Source organism: Mastacembelus armatus, chromosome 20 (assembly GCF_900324485.2).
Source record: "Mastacembelus armatus chromosome 20, fMasArm1.2, whole genome shotgun sequence".
NCBI classification, from domain to species: domain Eukaryota; kingdom Metazoa; phylum Chordata; class Actinopteri; order Synbranchiformes; family Mastacembelidae; genus Mastacembelus; species Mastacembelus armatus.
The window spans coordinates 11,795,975-11,819,039 of NC_046652.1; the positions used below are offsets into that span (position 1 = coordinate 11,795,975).

At 39.1% G+C, this 23,065-nt stretch overlaps 1 protein-coding gene and 1 long non-coding RNA gene across 2 annotated transcripts in view; both read left to right on the forward strand.

The window, feature by feature from the left end:
• The first annotated feature begins 2,020 nt into the window (after window positions 1-2,020).
• The window catches only part of LOC113121352 (uncharacterized), a 91,300-nt gene continuing 70,255 nt past the window's right edge, over window positions 2,021-23,065 (forward strand). The window contains exon 1 of the long non-coding RNA XR_003294706.1: window positions 2,021-2,124. This is a non-coding gene — a long non-coding RNA (uncharacterized LOC113121352). The remainder of the gene's footprint in view (window positions 2,125-23,065) is intronic.
• dselb (dermatan sulfate epimerase like b) lies at window positions 5,990-12,859 on the forward strand. Its single transcript, XM_026291722.1, has one exon. It carries the CDS (start codon window positions 7,016-7,018, stop codon window positions 10,658-10,660), a length of 3,645 nt encoding a protein of 1,214 aa, XP_026147507.1. The 5' UTR covers window positions 5,990-7,015; the 3' UTR covers window positions 10,661-12,859.

The following is a 23,065-nucleotide window of genomic DNA, read 5'->3' on the forward strand; positions in this document are numbered from 1 at the left end:
AATAATGAGTTACAAATGTCAAACGCACTGCACTCCATTGTTACAGTGGGCAAATTAAAAAAGAATGCTATATGATAAGATTTGAAAACAGTAATAAATACTATTTTGGCAGAAGCAGAACCTTGGAATTAGATTTATAGTTAAAATCGATGATGAGGAATTAACCAAACAATATAACCTTGAGTTGGGCTTCGACTGTAAAAGTTGCTTATATAGATTATGTTTCCAGGACATTTTATGCTATATGTTTTTTATGCTGTGAAATTGGGGGATACACATATTCGAAACCCTGGGGAGGGAGGGGAGGGAGGGAGGGGTGATCATCGTCAACTGTGATCAACCACATAAATGCTGTAAGTGAGGCACTTAAAACTTCTGCATGTCCTTTTCTCTAGATGAGTATATTCAACATTTTGACGGCCCACAATAATTCTGAAACATGCCGCATGGCTTGTTTTAAAAAAGACTGCTGTGACTGACAGACAGTCTCATAGAAGGTGGTGAAACCATCTTTGAAACCTGAACAGTTGGAGCCAATTTTCCCTCTGCCTCTAACCAGAGGGCCGGATGCAAGACACAGGCATGCTGAGCAACCCAAGACTCTTGGGGGAAATTGGAATTCTCTGCAGGGAAAGAAAGAGGGGAGTCTTTCAAGAGCCTGGTTCGCACCTTACTTTTTTCCCAGCATGGCATATTTTTAATAAGGGCTGCCAACACACATCTCTCCTTTCAATATGTATGGCTGATGGTTTGTTTAACTCAACAAGCAAAGCCAAGATTGCAAAGCTACAAACAGACAGAATACTGAGCAGCAGACCTACAGTAGGCATGAAGAAAACTAGTTGCCGCCTGTCAATCAATGATGAATTCAGGATCCATGTTCGGCACATTCTTGGCAAACTCGTAATCTGCCATTAATCTTCTTTGAAAAAACATGCATTAAACATCATTGCTGCAACCACGAGCAAAAAAATTGAGGACCTCCTTGTCATTCAATCATTTTGCCACACAGCGGCTTCCTCCTCTTGTCTTAATGTCATCATGGATCAGCTCCAGCCACCTGTGACCCTTTACAGGTTAAGTGTTTGACCCTTTAGAAGATAAGTGGGATAGATAATGGATGAATGAAGCTTCCTCTAATTAGGATTCACATTTGAACTCTCAAGAAACTGATGTTTTGCATTTTGTGACAATGTGATGAGCAATTTTCCAGTTAAGGCAGGACATAATGCGACTAAATGGAGATCAAGTTAGTCAAATCCACTCCACTGAGAAATGTTGAGGTTGAAGAGATGGACATTTAATGGAAGTGGAAGTCTGGGCAGTGCATACATCCATATGATGCACACTGCTGTAAAACAAACAAACAAACAAACAAAAAAAACTACCATTGAAATATTTCACTTGGATTCAGGTTTAATGGTCTGGACTGTTTTTAAACCTTAGAGTTGTAGTGCAGACATAAGCTTCATTGGTGTCACAAATAATGTTTAGTATCTTATAACAAGATTTTGGTCGTGGACTTTATTTAATCAAGAAATCTACCATCATATAAATTTATGAGCCACTTGATATTACTTGCATGGCCATAAGATAAGATATACTTTCGGTGTGCCTTAGACAAACGTTGCATTTATTTTTGTCCACAACAAGCTAATAAAGCTACAAAATCAAGCATATATTCATATATTGCATTAGAGGCCTTACTGCACATTCATTCATTAAATGGTGGATCACCATTAAATGTATGGAATCCCTTTTTATGTACTGGATATAAGGCTACTCAAATATTACCCACATCGTGAAATGAATAATGAACTGTAGATAGCATATAGGCAAAACTAGCACTGAATCTGATTAAGCTTTGACAGGTAAGAGTCGTGTCGGGTGAGAGGAGGGTTTGGAAAGGAGAGCAGTGAGCTCTGGCTTGGGGTAACAGAGTGGTGTTAGCAACAGAGTCTTAAAAGATGACAGAGATTGGGTTATAGGTCAGAATACATAAGCCTAAAATAGAGGACTGGAACAGACAGGCTTGGTCTTTGAGACATGGACAGTGTTGTGGACCCGAGAGCCCCTGGGATAGCCTAGCTGAACTGCTGTAAGACTGAAGACCTTGGTGAAAAGGTAAAAACCTGGATCATAACTTTCTGGATTACCAATAACACAGCTTATATCTACCATTATATCCTGCTGGCAATGCTTTGAGCAAGTTGAGTTTCTTACATTCTATTTAGCAATAGAAATAGAAATATAGCAGTGACAATTTATACACGATTACATATGTAAAGGGTGAATCTCATTCAGATGGCTCCTTGGTTTATTAATCTTGGTTTGTAAAAATATACTTAAGGAGATAATTTAATATTAATGCTGCCTTGGGAATAGAACTAGAATAAAATTGTGAAATGGCTGTCCAGCCTTGTTGAAGCTCTAAAATCTCCAGTGCAGCAGTTCGTGCTGCAAAAACCAGGTCAAAAATGTGACGTAATTCCCATATGTGACAGTTCAACAGTCACATATGGGCGACCTGCGATCTCACTCTGCCATGCCCCATCGACAAACGTGGCTGGACAGGATTAATAACTAAAAACCCTCATAGCTGCTGAGTAGAGAAGCATTGTAGCATTCAAATCAAAATGTAAATGGCAGGCAGAGATGAATTCAGAACAAGTTTCGGGCTCTCAAGAGTAGTGTTCTAGCAGTGAGAATTGACGATGGCCATTGGAAGAGGCAGAACAGTGCTGAACATCAGAGTAAAAATTCCCACCTGGAGACAGCACGTGTTGCTGATGTTCTTGTAATTCAACATGGAGTTGAAAGAGACTATTAAGAAACTCCTGTAAAATATTTAATAAGCTTCATTAATAATCATTCATTCAGAAATTGATTTTAAGTGTGCCTGCTGACTGTTTGGGTGGCATAAGTGCATCCTGGCACACCCATGGCTATGCAACAGATTTAAATTATGTAAATTTTTAATTCAATGTTTTTCCTGTAAAATAAATACATTGTGCATCTAAATCATAGATTGAAACTGCTATCAAATCCTAGAAAGCTTAGGTGAGACTGACGGGAATGATATCCTAGATATATTACAATATTTTAAAAGGTGTATAAGCTTAGAAAAGAGAGACTGAAATGCTGCTGAAATCACTCTCTACTGGGCGAGGCAACTATTTTGTGATCACAATGCAAGGCTGAAAAGGAGAAACATCATCCTTGACATCACTAAGTAAGGTGCAGTCAGAAATGCCTAGACGTTATAGCCCACAGAAATAGTTATCTCTCCAGAGAAGTGAATGCTGGATCCTGAAGAATGTCAGATTTTACAAGTAAATATGCAAATTTGATGCACTGCCAGAATAAAAGATGTGTTAAATGTTGAGGAAGATGAGTTGGTGGTTTGGGAGGTGGCTAGAGACTACAGCCACTGATTAACAAGCCATTAGCTTAAGCAATTTTCCCTTCCAAATTTAAGATGCCTCTAATAGCTTAGTGCACATGCTGCACCTGATATATAGATATGTCCATCTATTTCCAGTGTTTTTTTTTTTTTTTTTTGCAAAATTCAAATTCAAAAGCCAGTTTGGATCGTGAGCAGCAATTATGTGTGCAGATTTATGCTCTATTTGTTTAGTATCTTTTCAACATTAAACTCATTCTGAAAGATTGCCACTCTTTACAGATGATACTGTTGTCTAACTTAGCTGGCTGTTCGCTTGGCATATGTTAAAGTTATCTTAATAACATCAACTTTCTATCTAAGTAGCTGTCTGATTATCTACAAACATTACCTTTAGACTGCTCTGTAAATTAACATTAGCTGCGCCTTACTTTATAGCTCATCCTCAACAAACTGTTGGTGTGTGTACACTATTGTGCAGACAGCATACAGTAGGTACATCTGAAGCATTATTTATTTCCTTTAAATTTTTAATCAAAATAATTCAAACTGGATTGAGTATTGTTGTGCCAATTATAAAATAAAATGTAAATAAAATGTAAATTGCAAATTGTATAGACACCAGAAAACTTCCATACGCTGCATATTAGGAAAACAAATGCAAATGGACAACACACAGAAAAAGAAGAAAACATTTTAACTAATTTTTAAATAAAGATGTGTTATGTTGATGAGTTGACTTAAAAGATTATGAAAGCTTAGATTTGGGTTTACATCTTGATGCCAGAAAAATCTCAATTTGGACAAAATAAGACCAGCTGGTCTGTTCCCCTCTACAAAAGGGTCACAGCAGGTTATTTTCTGAATTAAATTCTAGGACCTGTGATAATGAAAATTTACTTTCTGTGACTACTGCTTACCGCATCTGTTGCCTATATATCATCTTCCAGAGTAACATTTCACACACAGGAGTAGAAGACATGACTAGTATAGTAATTGGACCATGTCCAGTGCATTATATTATTACATAAATTGAAATGTTTGTGGGGCTAAAAAAGGGCCTATAAAAATGTGGTTTGGCTGGGCAGTTAATGTAGTGAATGGACAGAAATTATATATATATGTGTTGGAAAGATCAGAAATAAATAATTAAAAATAAATTCTTTACTAAGTTAGCTGTTTACAAACTTTTCATATCAGTTTTTGAATCCAGAAATATAATCTTTATGTTTATGTGTTTTCAAGATTACTTTTTAAATTAAGGCAGCTTTTTTGCAGTTCATCTCCTATCCATATGGAAGATTGTTGTCCTAAGAGAGAGCTCTGTGCACGTTTCCAGCAGTGATCCTGATAAGGCCAACTGTGTGCCTGTAGCTTGTGCATTCAAAATGTGGGGAGAGAAAAAAAGCATCATGCAACAGTGATCCCTGTGGGATAGTCTGGTGCAGAACCTACAAAAGAACTGGGTATAATGAAACTAATCCATCATTAAATGAAGATGTTGCACAGAAAGCTAACACACACACAGAATGAGGTGATCAATAGGTCCATAGTGCCACGTGTAAGGGCAGGCAAATGTCACGTATTATTCAAAAGGGAGATGCTTTTCAGGTTACTGGAAGTCTTTTCTGTTGCATGATGAAATGTGTTACAGAGTCGTGTAACTGAAGATAAAATGGCATAATCAGACATTTTGGGCAGAAAAGAAAGATTCATTATAAACCAATATGTCTCTTCTATTATATCTTTTTTTTTTATTACATCATAATTTATCAACGTAGGTAAAAATATCAAACATCTCTAATGCTTACTAATGATTATAACATTATATACTTTGTTTCATATGTACAAAAGCAAAAACTACAGGGTTGAAAATTTCGAGTCGTCATGCAGTCAACAGAGAACAGAGCAAATTATAGGGTTGGGTCAAATAATATATCCACAGCCCTCAGTGTATTTAATCTCCTGTTGTTTTTCTGTTTGAAGTTGGTATGCTAAGTAACCAACTTCTAGCTTTACCTTTATATTTAATAACCAGATCTGACAATGTGATATTAATCTTCTTACTCTCAAAAGCAAAGATATTTCCCGAACTGTCAGCCAGTTGCTTTAAATAGGAATAGTCTGAGATTTTGAATCGTTTGTTTTCTTCCATCATAAGTGTAAATGATAAATGATAACCCTCTCCATATAGTTCATTTTACTTTTCCACATTGCTTTCTTTTGACTCCTGTCAATTGCTTTAATTTCTTTCTGATCCTTCTTCTTTTTCAAACACCCCTCCCCCTGCCCCCAAAGAGCCGTCTTTGCCTCTCGAAGATGAACTATTCCTGTTGAAATGATAAATAAAATGACACAGTCAAGAGCTGTTGTAAATTACATTTCACCAGATGTTTTATCAACATCAGTCAACCACCCCAGTAGGAATACGGGGGTGGGGTTATAAAATGAAATGAATATTCAAGCCTTCCCACTCTCCGCATGAGACACAGGGCTGGGCTTCTGAAGTCACGGCTCCCTCTACAGTTTGAATTGTGGAAATTTTCTACCTAGTGCAGGAAAACAATCAAACTGACTGTGCTGTAAGTCGGGAGGACACAACGGAGACGCGTCCGGAGATTACACATATACACAGTCTTACTTGTGATTTGTGCGTCTCAAACAGCAGCAGATGAATACATATCTTTACAGATGCTGCGGATTTACAACTGTAATATCCATCAGTTGGGAGACTGATGTACTGTTTCCAGCGGACAAATCGGAAAAAAATGTCTCATTCTTTGAATACTTAAGGAGTGACGACAACTTTCCTGTTTTCTGACTTCACCATACTAATCGCGAAGATAAATCGTGGAAAAAAAACAAAAACAAAACAAAAATAAGCTGGGGACCGGATTTAACAATGCACACAGAGGAATTTCCCGACTGGATTTTTAAAATTTGAGCACCAGGCAGTTTGAAGTCTCTGCAGTTGTGATACCAAGCAATGTCATCTGCGGAGATGTGTTGTTTGCTGAGGTTCATGTCCATGGATGGTGCAGCTCGGTCGGGCTGCGCACGGAGCCTTTGGATGGCTGTGATTGGACCGGACACAGACTGGGGCTGACTGATGTTTGTCTAGAGGAAAATGTTTTGGGGAGGAGATCAATATGAGTTATTGGTGCAAGCGAGGGGGGAGATGCCTTCAGGAGCACGATTATTACAGTGAGGACGAAGGAAAACATACAAACATAAGACAAAGATTTTTTTTTTTTTTTCATTTTGGATATAAATTCCAAAAAACAGAACAGAAAACCCTTTCAGACATCTGTGCATATTTAATGTAATGTATTTTGTTGCCTTTGTAAACTGTTGCAAATAATTATGGACAGAGCTTATTCTTGCACTAAAGTTCTTTTTTCCCTCTTCTTAACTGTCATGTAAGGGACTTTGATACTGCATCATATTGTATTATGAAATATCAATTTTAAAGACTGTTGCACTCTGAAAACTTAGATTTCACCTGGACTTATTCTCTGAAATCTCAAATGAAGTTACCGCATATTACAGCAACGTTTCAAAGGAAGAAAACTCAGCTGCTTTATTCTGAAATCAAGTAAAATATATTCCCTAATGCCCGGAAAAATGGCACTTAACTGGGCTGTATACTCTGTCGTTTTACTCCCACTGTTCACACTGGGGACTGCTTTTTCGGGGGTCTTCAACACCACAGACAGAGACATTTTTACAGATGACTTGCTGGAGGTCAAGCTTGCACGGGACAGAGCGACCGAACAGTGGAAACTCCAGTCTGCTGATTCCCATCCAAACCTATATTTTAACCAAGTGGATGTGTTGCACTTGAGGCAAAGATCCTCTACCACCCACAGTCACATATTTAAAGTCATCCGGATGGCTGTGCTGACCATGTTGTCTAATGTCCCCTTTTACATGCCCCCACTGAAACATGAGGAATTTACAAGCAAGTGGAATGAGATTTATGGAAACAACCTACCTCCCCTGGCTCTCTACTGCCTGTTGTGCCCAGAGGACTCTGCTGCCCTACAGTTTCTTATTAAGTTTATGGATAGGATGGCTGAATACCCGGACTGGAAGGTGACTAGTGCCCCTAATGATGAGGTTCCCATGGCACACTCTCTCACTGGGTTTGCTACTGCTTATGACTTTATTTACTCTCACTTGGATGAGCGCAGAAGGGATGTTTACCTCAAGAAAATTCGCTCGGAGACAGAAGAATTGTATGAGCTCTCTAAGTACAGGGGGTGGGGGAAGCAGTATCTCCAGAATCATCAAACCACTAACATATTAGCCATCCTGACTGGTGCAATAGTGGTTGGATCACATGACGACCCGGAGTCGATGATGTGGAAACAAGTGGCTGTGAACTACATGGAGAAAACTATGTTTCTCCTGAATCATGTTGTCGATGGGTCTTTGGATGAGGGAGTAGCTTATGGGAGCTACACAGCCAAGTCCATTACACAGTATGTTTTCTTAGCTCAGCGCCATTTCAACATTGACAATATGCAAAACAACTGGCTCCGAGGGCACTTCTGGTTCTATTATGCCACTCTGTTGCCGGGTTTTCAGAGAACAGTTGGCATCGCGGACTCCAACTACAACTGGTTTTATGGGCCAGAGAGCCAGCTTGTTTTCCTTGACACATTCATCATGAGGAACGGGACAGGTAACTGGCTGGCTCAACAGATTAGAAAGCACAGACCTAAGGATGGTCCCATGGGGCAGTCGTCTGCCCAGCGCTGGGCTACACTTCACACAGAATACATCTGGTACAACTCCCACCTCACACCGCAGCCTCCTCATGACTTTGGCAAAGCAAGTATGCACATTTTCTCAAACTGGGGTGTGGTCACCTATGGAGCAGGGCTGCCTAATGGCCAGGGCAATACGTTTGTCTCCTTTAAGTCCGGCAGGCTGGGTGGCCGTGCAGTCTATGACATTGTCCACGACAAGCCATACTCCTGGGTTGATGGATGGAACAGCTTTAACCCAGGTCACGAGCACCCAGATCAGAACTCTTTCACATTTGCTCCTAATGGACAGGTATTTGTGTCTGAAGCACTTTATGGCCCAAAGTACAGCTATCTTAACAATGTTTTGGTATTCAGTCCTTCTCCTACCAGTCAGTGTAACAGTCCATGGGAGGGTCAGCTTGGGGAATGTGCTAAGTGGCTGCGCTGGACTGATGAAGGGGTGGGTGATGCTAGAGGGGAGGTGGTTGCTGCCTCCGCACATAGAGACACCATGTTTGTGAGTGGGGAAGCTGTGTTGGCTTACTCTCCTGCTATGAGGCTAAAGAGTGTGTTTAGAGCTTTGGTTCTACTCAATTCACAGACTTTACTGGTGCTTGACCACGTCGAAAAGTGGGGTGATTCACCTGTGAAGTCACTCAGTGCTTTTTTCCACAATCTTGACATAGACTTTAAATATGTTCCTTTCAGATTTATGGACAGATATAATGGTGCAATGATGGATGTGTGGGATGCTCATTATAAAATGTTCTGGTTTGACAGCCAGGGTCACAGCCCTGACACCAGGATACAGGAGGCAGAGCAGGCAGCTGAGTTTAAAAAGAGGTGGACTCAGTATGTCAATGTCACTTTCCCAGTGACAGGCACAGTCAGCAGAGTGGCATATGTATTACATGGCCCATATGTCAAAGTGTCAAACTGTAGATTTACAGATAATAGCAAACATGGAGTGAAGCTTTCCTTAATCATAAACAACACAGAAAGAATAGTGTCTATTGCCACAAACTATAAGGACATAGGTTCTCGGGTGACATATTTAGGATTTGGAGGTCACTGTAAAGTTGAGGATAAGTATCAAATCACTCGATATGGCCTTGGGACTCAACTCATCCCCAAACAAATCAGCAGTGATAATCAGTTCTTTGACTTTGGGTTCACAGTCAATGTGATTGCAGGGGTTGTTCTCTGTGTGGCCATAGGCTTTCTGACCATGCAGAGAAAGTTTTATGTCTGTTTCAGCAGGCTGATGCGCTACACACTCCTCTCTGTGCTCATTCTCTGGGTAGTCGAACTGCTGTTTGTGTCTAACAGCTGCGATCAGCTTCTCTGTGGGGTAAAATGGAAAGGTGCGGGCGCCAAAAATGAAGTAAACAAACAAATCAGACTTTATGAGCAGCACCGGCTCCCCCTCCCCACTGTTGTCATAACAACCCTGCCTGGATCAGGATCGGAAATACTCAAGCACCTTTTCTACAACAGCTCAGACTTTGTTTACATAAGGGTTCCCACTGAGCACGTGGACATTCCTGAAACTGAGTTTGAGTTTGACTCTCTGGTCGATGCCTGCGAGTGGTCAAAGTCAGATGCCATGCAAGGACGGTTTAAAATTATTCAGGGCTGGCTGCATTCACTAGTGCACAACACTAAGCTGCACTTGCAAAATATTCAGCTGGTGGAGAGCACCAGGGTCAAACAACCCCAGAGGGTTGACCCCTCTAAGGACAGAAAGAAAAGATCCAGGAGGCGCGAATCAGCATCTGAGTTGAAAGGCAAACTGAGGGCTAGTATGGAAAGAGATGCAGAGTATGTCAGGGAATTGAGACGTCATGTTGCAGAGTACCCTGATGCCCGTGTGGTCCTCAACATGCGGAGTGGGAGCTGGGCACTCAAACTGCCTTTCATTCAGGAAGTGGTGGGACCTTCCTTGAGGACAATCTACTTGGTGAGAGACCCTCGAGCATGGATTTATCTCATGGTTCATAACAGCAAACCCAGCCTTTACTCCCTTAAAAACATCCCACAGCACCTTTCCTTGATATTTAAAGAGGACACTGTCAGGGATGGGTGCCCAAGTGTGGCGCCAGAGTTTAAAATAATCCAGAGGCTTTTATCCCGTTTGGAGACAAACCCCATCCTGATACTGGCTCATCTGTGGTTGGCTCACACCACAGCAGTGCTGAGGGTCAGCAAGAGCCTCCCCCAGGAGTGTTACCTTCAAGTGAGGTTTGAGGATGTGGTCAACTTCCCACACGAAACCGCAGAGAGCATACACACATTTCTAGGGGTGCCTGTTTCACCTGCAGCTCTCAACCAACTTATATTCACCACTTCCACGAATCTGTACAATCTAATGTATGAAGGAGACATTTCACCAACCAACATTAACATGTGGAGACAAAAAATGCCACGAAAAGACATCAGACTAATAGAGGACGTATGTGGGAGTGTGATGAAGCGGTTGGGCTACAACAAGTTTGCCAGTTAACTTACTGCTGCTGGTCAGCTAATGTTGAGCTGTCCTTGTTTACTGTGGCTATTGTTGAGTTCTGTAAAGTTGTTTTTTGCACTGACCTTAAATTTTGAAAATGTTACATGTTGAGAAAAAAGAATTATGTCTGTTCAAGTTTCTGTATTTGTTTAGGTGTACTGTATGGAAGGTGTTGTTCCAACTATGGCAACAGATATTTGTGTGAGGGATTATTTTTACATTAAAATAGGTGGAAGGGAGCTTCAGTATTCTTTTCCCTCAGCAGCTCCAAAAACCTACAGCATGCGTTCACTGAGTGACACTTTAGACCTTTTCTGTCTTACATGCACAGGATGTCTAGTGGATTTTAGCATAAATCTTATGTTATAGAAACATTCTCAAAGATCTCACTCTGTTTTTAAGTGAAGATTATTTGTATATTTTAGGAAGAGATGAAAAATTAGACTTTTTCCTATGTCTAATCTGTGATGTCAGCGAGATATTTGTGCAAAATTTGTTATTACGGGATGGTCAAGAGATATTTACTGGTTAGAACAGATACATTATGAAAAACGGACTCATTTATTGATAGTCTTGGTTAAATTTGTAGCTTTAGAAGACTAATCTGGCTGTCACGAATTTTAATATCTGAGTGCTGTTACCCTTTAAACTCTAAAAAAATGCTGCATTGTATAGACTTAAAGCAGAGAACAAGAAGAAGAAAGTATTGCTTTATTGCTATGACAGACATATAAAGTATATGGATTGTATTTTCATTATATTAGTAAAGTGATTTTATTTAAATCTTAAAGATGTCATGACGGTTTAGTGGCTTATGGCGTGTCTACACAGAATGCATTTCAGACACGTTTATCAATCATGTCATGCATCTGAAAGATCAGATGCGTTTCTACTTTAGCTGTCTACACAAGTTGCGCATTGGCTTGCACTATATGCCCATAAACGTGATCTGAAGAATATTTTTGTCTTCTTTAGTCTTTTTTGAAAGTCTGTTATCTGTAAGCATAGTGACAGCGCGTAGTCCTCTAAGCATTTCCAACACGCAGGTCACCTGAGCGCCTCCTGTGTAGACACAGACCGAGCACTGTAGCTGCTACTGCTGCTCTGCTAATGTACTGCTCACACTATGCCTCCTGTGGTAACACTGTGTTAGTGCTTTCATGGGACTCTTTTTATTGTATGTGGGGTTCAGTGCATTTTTCAAAGCTAACTTTCTGTATGTACTCGATTAGCTTGGAAAACCTCTGAAGATACTTTGTCTAAAAGAAAGAAAGTTAAACGTACTTATATCTTCCAAAGACACATATCCCAAAGGATCAGGAATGAATATGATTATTATAACTCCCTTTGGCATTTACTGAATAAGATCAGAGGAAATTGCTTAATAGGGATCAAACTGAAAAAAAAAAACTGTCAGCCTTGATACATTTCTAGTCAAAGCAATTTCCAAAGCATCCCCCTCAGTAACTCATATTAATCTGCGAAAAATGCCATAACTGAGGCTTACCCTGTGTTTTATGGCTGTACTATCTTCAATATAAAAGCCTGGAGGAAATGCAAACAGTACAAGTTTTCATTCCCTGTCATGCTCAATCAGATATCCAATGATCTTTTTTGGCCTTTGTCTTGAAAGAGTTCAGTGAGCAGTGGACTGAACAGGGGATGAATATTAAGTATAGCTAATAAAACAGTCAGAGACCAATTCTGCTCTGTGATGTTATGCTCTTTGGCCTGGGCAAAGATGTATTCTCAGTAATTTTTGATGCTGTCTTGCTTAAACATTTTTGTAATGTAAATTGATCGCATGTAACATACAGATGATGCACTCAGATTTTCAGTTGCATCTGTACACACACACAAACGCACACACAAAAAAATAATGTGCCCATTTTGGAAATAACCATCTTTTCTTAGCTAGAAACAGTCCTGTTTGTTTTCTTCTTTATGAACACTGAAACCCTTGACTGCCTGGAAAACCTGTTTGATGTTTGTGGTCTTTGAATGTGTAGACTTGGCAGACATGCTTTCATTTTGGTGTTGCAATCCTGTTACCAACTCTGTTTTGTATTTGCTCGTGGGGATATGGTTCCTTGCTTCTGTGGCCTTGAATTATAATAATTTCGTGGACAGCTTTCTGTCAGCTCTGGAGCAGAAGGTGGGGATAATGTAAAGAAAATAATAAATTCATAAATTTAATGGCAACGAGTCTTTGGATGTAGTGATTTATCTTGCAGAATATGATTCTAGTACATATCGTGATTTTATCAGTGATTATTATTGTATCACATTAATTCTCATTAGCTGCAGATTATGCAACATTACACTCATGTTAAAGTACCTATTATCTACATATATTTTAATTTGTACATGCTCTCTTTCACTATGGTTACTGCTAACTCACTAGTAAAATGTCTACTTCTGTAGATGCCTCTGCCACAGTTATGTAGCAGCAAAATCTCCATTTTATTAGACATGGATGACAGAAGCCTAATTGCTTATATGGTTGACGTTCATGACAAGGAGGAGCCAACAATTAAAAACATGTCAGAAAATTCTAAAGTCATGCTCCGACTGAGATGCAAACTTAATTGGAGCAGACTTTGAAAGAGCACATGCTGCATCTCATGTCTCAAAATGGTCTCAATGAGTCAGTCATTTCTTTACTCATTTGTTCTTGATCCCTCCTATAACACTCTAAATGCTTGGCAGGGTCCTCTCTGTCTAATCCTTGCATGCAGAGGAACATTATTCACTAAAAAAAACTCAGGCTAATGCTTTGGAAGGGAAGTTTCTACAAAACTGGTCTTGTGCATGCTGGCTGTTAAGTAGCTTATTTTGATTCTTTCTAGATCTGGGAGTGATTGGAACTACTGGGGCATTAATAATCTCAATATCAACACTCTGGTTGTATTTCTAATTATTTCGATTTTATAAACAAGTGTGTTGGGGAGTTGCTTTAAAGCAGCTATGTTTACATTGTATAGTACCCCTTTCTCAAGCAGCATGTTTATATGAATTTATTGGCTGTAACAAGCTCTTTGGCTTATTAATTATTTAATGACGACCAGCTACTGTTCATAACTTGTGTGACAGGTTGTGTAAAATTTTAATAATTGTAATTTATCTTTGCCCAGTAGGCAGTGGTGGAAAATAACTAAGTACATTTATGCTTTTCTTGACTATTTCCATTTTATGCTACGTTATATTTTAGGACATGTACTTTTTACTCATCTAGATCTGCTAGTTTCTTTATAGATGTAATTATTACATGAAAATAACATAATAAGATCTGTCTTTGACCCTTTACAAACAGTTTGTGTACTTGAGTCCTTTTGCTATCTTACCTTGCAATCTGCCCAATTTATTAACTATTTATTTACCCATAAGTTATAAATGAAATTGTTGATAAATGTAATGTGGCACAGACTCATGTGCAGATGCAAAAGACCAACCACACAGATTTTTCACAACCCACAACATCCCACAAAATGCTCTCATTAATGCTTTATAACTGACATAGAAAACATTAATACATTATTTATTGACCATTATTAAATAATAATCCATATCAACCCCTTATAAAAGCTGGACAAAGAGAACGCAGGACCAATTTATAAATTATTGTACCACTTTCTAATGTCTAATGTCCTCATAAATATTTTTAAAGATGTAACTAAATTTTTGTATTTCCATATTATTATTTATCAATATTTATAGACTAATTAAAGTTACGCTGTTGTATTATGATATATGTTGTATTAACTTTTGACATCAGAAAATAGTCAGAAATTCACGATCCTTTATTAATGACTTTATGTGTAACTGCAGAATTAATGCTTATTTACCCAATGGTTAATAGTACTGTATTAAAATCCATGACTCGGAGCAGCTTGTGGGTCACCAGGTTGAAAAAAATGTTTGTGATAGAAGAAAGTAAAAACATCATGACCTGTAATTAAAGATGTAACACCTATTAATTGTCTGCATGTGATTGCATTGGATGAAGACAAATATCTTATGGAAAGAGATACAGTCAAAAAGGTGCGGCCTCATCAGGCTAACCTGGGTCACATTTGTGAGGTTGTCAGATATTGAAAGACCCACAACACCCTGTGATCCCAGGAGCATCACTGATGATGTGTTGGAGTCTAGCGAAAGATGTGTCGAACAATGTTCTATCTGGCTAATGCATTGGCCACCAGGAAGAAACTGCCAGAAACCAAAAAAATACTTGTGATAAATGAAGAGACAGTTGAGAGTCCCTACATTAATTCCTCTGAAAAAATGCCCATAGGAGCCTGAGAGATGTTAAGGAAAAGAAGTGAAGCCTTGAGACAAGAAGCTTCTAACTCTCCAAAAGCCAGAATGGCACAGGTAGAAATGCATGCACAAAGCAAGGAGGAAACCTATCTTCATAGCTGATCCTTTCAACTTCACCAAGAAACTACTTGCTTAGAAATGGAATGAGCAGATAGCCCTTTAGGCTGAAAAGTTTATCCACATCTATTCAGACAGTGTAAGAGAGTAGGCTCTGTCTGAGTGCAGAGGATTGATCCATTCAACACCAATGCTGACATCGTTGGCAAGAGACGTTGTGAAATTGACAAGCTCAATTTCACCACCAGGACCAGGTGGTGTCACTTACATGGTGTACAAACAATGCCCCAGACAGCAGCAAAAACTGAGGAACAGAGAGAGTGAATGTAGCCCAGCAATGAAGATTTGCACAAGGTGTCTGAAATCCAAAAGAGGAGATCACTAAAAAACAGCAATTTTGAATTTTGAGTTATTTTACTGCAAGTAACATGAGGATACAGTCATTTCCAAGAGTATCGACAGGAAGAGCAACAGTTTCATGGCATGGCATTGCTTAGAGAAGGGGATTATTACAGGATGGACTATTTCTGGTGCTGGTTTGCTAAGGGAGGAACCTTCATGCCAATCCTGACAGAGAACCCAGTGAAGGGTCTTTTAATAGGTGCTAAAAGGTGTTTAACAGGTACCTGAAGAACATCAGAACCTCCATCTAGGAGCTCCAGCAATGGATGACCACATAGACACTGGGCATCTAATGCTTGGATTACACGGACAGGATCCACCTATGCATCTTGTGCCCAGAATCATCTAGGACTTAGTCTTAATGTCAACTGTGAAAAGAAAAAAAGATCTGCCATTACCTGCACCGGTTATTAGGACTCCCAAGATCAGTGAGCAGTATAACATTATAAGGGAAGAACATGACTAAATCGCCACGACTAATAAAGCAGTTCATGGTGCCATGCTGTAGAAAATGCAGTAGTGCAGACAGTCACATCTCTGAAGTTGGCACTGAAGTAAAGACAGGGAGAAGGTGGAAGACCAAGGATAATATAGAACAAAAAGAAGCAAGATTGTGGCACAACATACTGGAACATTCAGGGACCAGTGGATGATCAGGACCTGGGTAGCTTTCCAAGCATCACAATGACAAAGTCACCACACAAGGGGCCCTATGGCACCAAGACACCTTTTTGCAGAGGTAGGTTACCCTAGAGCATGTCCTTAGCAGCTGCCAAAAAGCCCTGGAAGAAGGGTGTTCACACTGGTGTCACTAATAGCTGCAAATGACCACTGAGGCTATTTGCATAGCTGTTTCTGTATGTAAGAACCACTGAGTGACAAATGTAATATTTTGTAAAGCCGAGGAAAATGTCTCTGACCCCAAATCATGCTCCCACAGATCTCGTCAGTGTAGCTACAGCTTGCAGTCGACTCAGAGAGGAAGCTAAAGGTCCTGGCTCATATGGTCCTGACCTCTTTGTGGGCATCTGAGTCAGCTAAACAGGTGAATATGTTGTTATGTTGGAAACAACTGACCCCTGGGAAGACAGAAAAAGAGGAAGAGAGCCAAATGCCAGGCCTCTGTCAATGATTGCTGCAGAGAAGGACAGAAGCCAAATACAGGAGAGAAGGCAAATACAGTAGCAGAGAATTTGCCACTCTCTGACAAGCCTTCAGTTTTCTGGGCATCATGGTAGGCCACCATAGAATAGTCATCAACAGAGGAGGCAGCTGAATGGGCCACCTGACAGAAACTACTCAGACAGAAACTGGGATCTGATCAGCCTCAGCTGGGTCACCTGGTTGAAGGTGTCTGATGTTGTGGTATAATGTTGAGGATGTTGAAGGACCTGAAACACTCCATGACCTCAGGCTGATTTGAAGAAGGTATCTGGGGTCCAAAATGGGAGAGCCCTGAAAAAACAGCAATTTGTAGTCTCACTTTGGAGTGTGAAGTGAAAATATTTTTCATTATCACTGTCTGGCAATTGGGTCAATGCCCTATAAGATAGATGGGATTTCCCCATCATGCCACCTTGTCTCAAGTAACATCAGGAACCTCATCTAAGCATTATTACACCGACTTTTCCCAGAATAACCACAGGAACAGCAACATTTTATGCAGTGCTTAGAGAACAGAGATTACCAACAGGATGCACAGTCATGCTCTTCTCCTTAGCAGTGAATATAGCAGCAAAATTAGCACAGGGAGAGTGCAGGGAGCTTTTGACCAAGTGTAGGATCTGATAACCACCCATCAGGGCATTTATGGATGACCTGACAGTCACAATTAAGACATCTCCCGGATGTTGATGTTGATAACTTAAAACACTCCATGACCCCAGGGACATCACTAATGAGGCCATTGGAAAACAGTGGTCCTAAATGATGTGTAAAGGGTTAGTAAAAGATTAACCAAGCATCAATAAAGCTATTAGTTACAACTTACAAACCTCCGTATAAAGGCTGACTAATGAGAAATTGATATTGATACTGCCTTTACAGTGTATTTATGATATTACTTTTCCATAGTCAATCTTTACACAGTATATGGTTTATAGTTTGAAACTAATGGCTTTATGAGTGGCTCTTGAACAATTTATACTTTTATTTTTACTTTTATGCTTTATATGAGCATTGAGTGAGAAAAAGATCTTAGTTTGCCAGGTTATAGAAAACTCTTTCTGTGGATTTATGAGCAAGCAAGGAAATAATGACCATTTATTAATTACTGTAATAACATGTTTAACTTCACAGCCTATGATAATTAACCATCTATTAAGGATTCATTAACTTTACAAACCTCAGATTTGTTCTCTTAACACACACATTATTTGGCAACTCTCAGTCTGATGTACTGAATTTATTGGGCATTAGCAAAGTACTTAATTACAATGTGCAAACAATTTATAAAGGGTGCCTTACATAAAAGCAGTACCAGATTTATATTTTTATACAGAACTCTTATCATGATACCCTATCATTGGACTTTTTAAGCGAACAGCACATACAAAAACAAGTCACTTTGGTTCACACATTAAGTGTAAACCTGCACAGATAATATCAAGCAATTAAATTTAATGGCATTTTAGAGATGGGATAAAAAATAAAGCAATATGTCTGAGTATTACCATAGAATTTATTTCCCATCTGAAAACACAAAATGACTGCTGCACAGAAAGGTAAATACCATTTGATGTCTCATCACAAGAAGCAGATTTGCAGAACTATTTTAAGCATGAAGGTTGCCTAATAGATTACCGTATCTCTGATATTTGATATAACCAATACCTAATCATTGGATGAAATAAGGTTTTTAAAGGAATAAATGATGAGAACCCACATTACAATCAGTTTCCATGCAGCCGCTTGGGTAAATGATCCAGTAGCTTTCTCAGACTATTATGTACATGGAGGTTATGCAGATAGAAAAGGCGACTCAATTTCAGCTGAAAAGTCATACCCTTGCCTATTCCACCTTTATCTTTCACCACTGGCAAGTCCGAGTCTCAGGAGAGCCTCTCCTTTGCCGGCAGCCATCGCTCCTGCCACTGCTCATTAATTAACCTTTGCTGCAGCCAACATCAGTCAGAGAGCAGCTTGATATTCTGGAGTGGAGTAATTATCAATACTGTATAAGTCTGTTGTGCAAGAGAATTAGTCGCTAATGGAGAGCAACACCATCATTACTGAGAGTTTTAAAACTTAAATATGAATGGACTTGCTGTGAGTGTGTCCTTCAGATGACAGATGAGAGGACATATCCAGACTTTACTGATAAGGTGTAGGCATGCTGGTGGTAACGTTTTCCTATATTTAGTAATGTTTTACTGTTGTAAACAATGCCTGTGAGGTCCTTATGTCCTACTGTTTGAACTTACATGCTGATGACACTGCTGTGTTTAGACATGGGAAGGTATAGATCCTAGAAATCGCTGTTAGTAAGAGTTGATTTGTAAGGAAACATGGTGCGTTGTCAATTTGCGAGTGGTGGCATGTCATTTCTGTAGTGAAAATGGGATCTTTCGTGCCAATAAAGCACAGCGGCAACTGCTAATGAAGCCCAGTCTGGTCTTGTAGCTCAGGGAAATCAGAGCAGATGAAGCGTTTTGAATTTTACTTCAGGCAAATCTGTGTATTGAGGCAATCTCACAGTTTTATATCAATACACTCCTCAGGGCTTTACACAGTCCTTACTGCCAATTTTGGTTTTTAGTTTGACAGAATATCTGATTTCGAGTTAAATTTGTCAAAATGAGATAATAATACATCACCTGCTAACATTATTGTAACAATTATGAAAGTATATGTTCAATAGGAAGTTTTCTTTTAAATGTTAGCATCTCATGGCACAATATCTTCTTTCATTTGTTTACTGTTCAAGCATTTTACTGCCATTTACTCTGTTCACAGGAGCCTGGAGTTTCTTTGACAATTTGTCTGTCTGAAAGTCAAATTAAAGACTGTGAAAATTTAATTTTCTCTGCTTAGCCATATGACATGACATTAAAACTTTGCACTGAGAAGTTACTGACTTTTTGACTTTGAAAGTAAGCCCATTCAATATAAACCAGTGTCCTGCCAGCTTAACCTGTCTCTCTTGACATTATGGGTAATCCGTTCTCTTGTTCTGTATATCATGCACAGTTTGCAGGACAGATGACTCTGGAAAATTGAGCCACTGTGCAGCACTATTATTCTGTGCACTGCGCTTCTGTTTCTCTTGTTTCAACCACTGTGGCTGCTAACTGTGCAAAAATGACCAGAATGATGTGTAAGCTGGAAAGAGATACAAGGAACAAAAACACGAAATCATCTAAATGATTTAGCTGTTGTCTGACTAACATGAGTTTACCAATTCTCTAATGGAAAGGGTTAGCCACTGTTGTGATTTAATGAGCTGTTTCTGCCTATTAAAGCAAAGGGTGGTCATGCTACAGTTTTCGAGGCCTGGTGTTATTCTGAAGTGTAGGACTAAATCCAGTTTGCTTGCCAGCAGACAGACTGGGGGAGGCCCTTTTCCTGGATGACACACTCAGTAGTCCTTCATTACTGCGACTGAGAAACCATAACACTGCTGTCAAACTGCCGTCATGGCGACTGGTCATGACTAGTTGGAGCATGTCTGCTCAGGAGATCATTTTCATGTTTTATGTTATACACAATAAAACTCATGGGGGAGATAGGAAAAAAAATAATGAATGTATGTTTGAATTTTTGTGGGGGTGACCCATGCAGCCTAATTACATCAAGCATGAGTCATTAATCTCTAATTAGTCGAATTTATGTCTTGAGGAGAACAGTCTCATGACATAGTTCACACCAGGCATTGGAAATTAAAATACAGCGACAGCTTGGTGAAAACTGAAACAACTAACGCAGGATTTCTAGATTCATTCCTCACTTATATATTCCTGTCTCATAGGGTTTTGATAGCAAAAATGGAAAGTTACCTCCCACAATAAAACACTGATAGGAGACCTGACTGGGTGAGGCATTCCTGTACTGTGAACTTCAGAGATAAGACAATCATTGCACAGATATCATTCCTTTCCCATAACTGGCCCACCCAGTATATATATCTGTAACTCTGAAATCATTCCAAGAGTGCAAACCTAAAATTAGTTTATTTTTCTTTTTCCTTGTGGTGACTTTCCATTCTATTCTTAAAAAGAAGAAACTTTCAAGAGGTCCTGTTATACTGTATGTCCTTGCAATCACACTATTGGCTCTGTACAGCTACCAGCAACAGTGTTTTATTTTTAAAAGAGACATCTTAACATTGACAGACGGCAGGCCAAAAGGGGCATTCGTCACTCTTCTCTTGTCCCCCGTGATTTTTAGCTGCAGAAGAAGCCAGATGGTCAGATTCTCTGCTCATATGGTTGTGTTCCTGACAGATCACCATTCTTGGTCTGCTTCACAAAAAATGAAGAGAAGATGATAAGAAATGAAAAGAATGGTACAAGACCATGTCAAGATCACTGCTACTCTGGAAAGCAGTATATGAGGAAATCAATTAAAATAATAAACCACATACTAAGAACCTTATGTAAACACATAAAAACATGTGGAGTGTAAGTAGTGTCATTTGTAATTTAAACAAACTGTTATTTTGTTCTTGATGACACGTTCTGGCACAGGACAAAATGAGTAAAAGGGTTAAGGATGAACAAACAAACCCAGAAGATTTGGCTTCATCTCATTTGCATCATCTCGTTTAACTTGGCTGGGCTAACCTGCCAAAAACAAAAAGCCTTACTGCTCACAAAACTCAAATGGTGCTGTATAGTATAGTGTGATAATATACACTTAACATACATACATGCGCCATGAAACCATTTAATCAGTATCAGATTAACATGTTTTTGGCACAGAACCACATCATAAATCACAAAACAACAACTTCATTATAGATAGATATCTCAGAAAATGTAAAAACTTATCAATTTATGTTTTATTGTATTTTTTGTAATGTTCTTGTGTTTTCTATTTAGTAATGTCACTGTAGTCTTTTTGCACATCATGGCCACTGAACATATAATGCAGCGATGCAAGAGATATTCCTGCAATGGTTTCACTCTTTCGAGATAGCCAACATCTGGCATGGTTAAGCTGCCAAGAAATGTAGTAACACATCAACCAAAGAAAGGAAGAAGATGGCAAGCTACAAATATTGCTCTGCAGGGTTGGCCAACCTGACCATAGCACATATTTGCAAGTTTACAACTATTTCTACTTAAGCAAAAAAGACAATTTTATAAATCATGATCATAAATATACACAAACCTGCACAGAGAAAATAAAATTTGAGCAAGGCTGTTGTGAAATAACAGAAAATGTCATTTCTGTTGAGTACTGAATTCAGTCAGAGATGCAATCTGTTTCTATTGAGCTAAGAGCTAACACAGAGTTGGTAAATTTGGCTCTTTGGAGAATAAATACAGGGTATTCATGAGTCACAATTAGCTTCACTTTCTATCTGCACACAGACTACGCACAATGCACTATGGTCCAAACTGTGAATGCAAATAGATGTTCTTCACAAGATATCTCCACTAGGTAGCCTCAGCTACCCTGTCTTTAATGATGAATCCACAACTGTTTCCTAAAATAATTCACACTATAAAAGACTTCTGTTCCACACACCGTCTATAAAAAGATTTATTTAGAAAATCCTCTAGTGCACATGAGACAGTGTGGTTACATTTATAAAACCTTTCATAGCTGTTTGAAGTAAATGGAAGAATTTGGTAGGTTGTACAAGCAGTGAATTGCTTAACGGAAGCTAAGTACCCTGCAAAGGAAACTAACTGCCTCTAAGCCAAAAACAGCCCAGATGTCACTGTCTTTGCAAGAAAAAGCTCCTAGACAGGAATTAAAGGATTAGTTACAGGTAATTCCAGTCACTCTGGAACATTCTGCTGTCCAGTAATTTTAAATTGCAGGTAATGCTGACAAATTAAGAGGAAAATATTCTTCTTTATTAGGATATTTGTAAAAATAAATGTAAAATTGGACATAATGTGTGTCACTTCATTGCCAGAATACATTTTTGAAGTTAACATAAGAGCTAAGACTTACAGCACCACGCTTAATGGAGACTGTACGCCCTGAAATCTTTCAGACGATCTACTGTACAGTGTAAACTAGGAGATTTATTTGGAGCTTGTTCTCGGCAGCAACTCTTGTGGGTTATGGCTGCATAACTATAACTTTGAAAAATATTATCAAACTGGAACATTTTGAACAAACCTCTCTTAAATTTCTATAGTGGACTTTTGGTGAGTGGGAAGCAACAGGGCTGCACACCGACTCTCAGGGTGTTTACTTATTGTCATCTGTGTCCTTTTGCAAACAGTCTCTGACAGGTTTTGATTTGACTTGAAGGCTCAAATGATGGCATTACTTTAATAACTAGCTATGGTCACAGCAGCTTTTCTCCTGAGCATTCACTCTAATAGAAGTAATGTGTGTATGGTGTCCCTCTGGCTGAACTGCCTCATTAAATGGCTGGAGAAGAGTGACTGGCTACAGGGGTGATGCATTATTGATGAGAGAGCCTGATTAATTGAAAATATC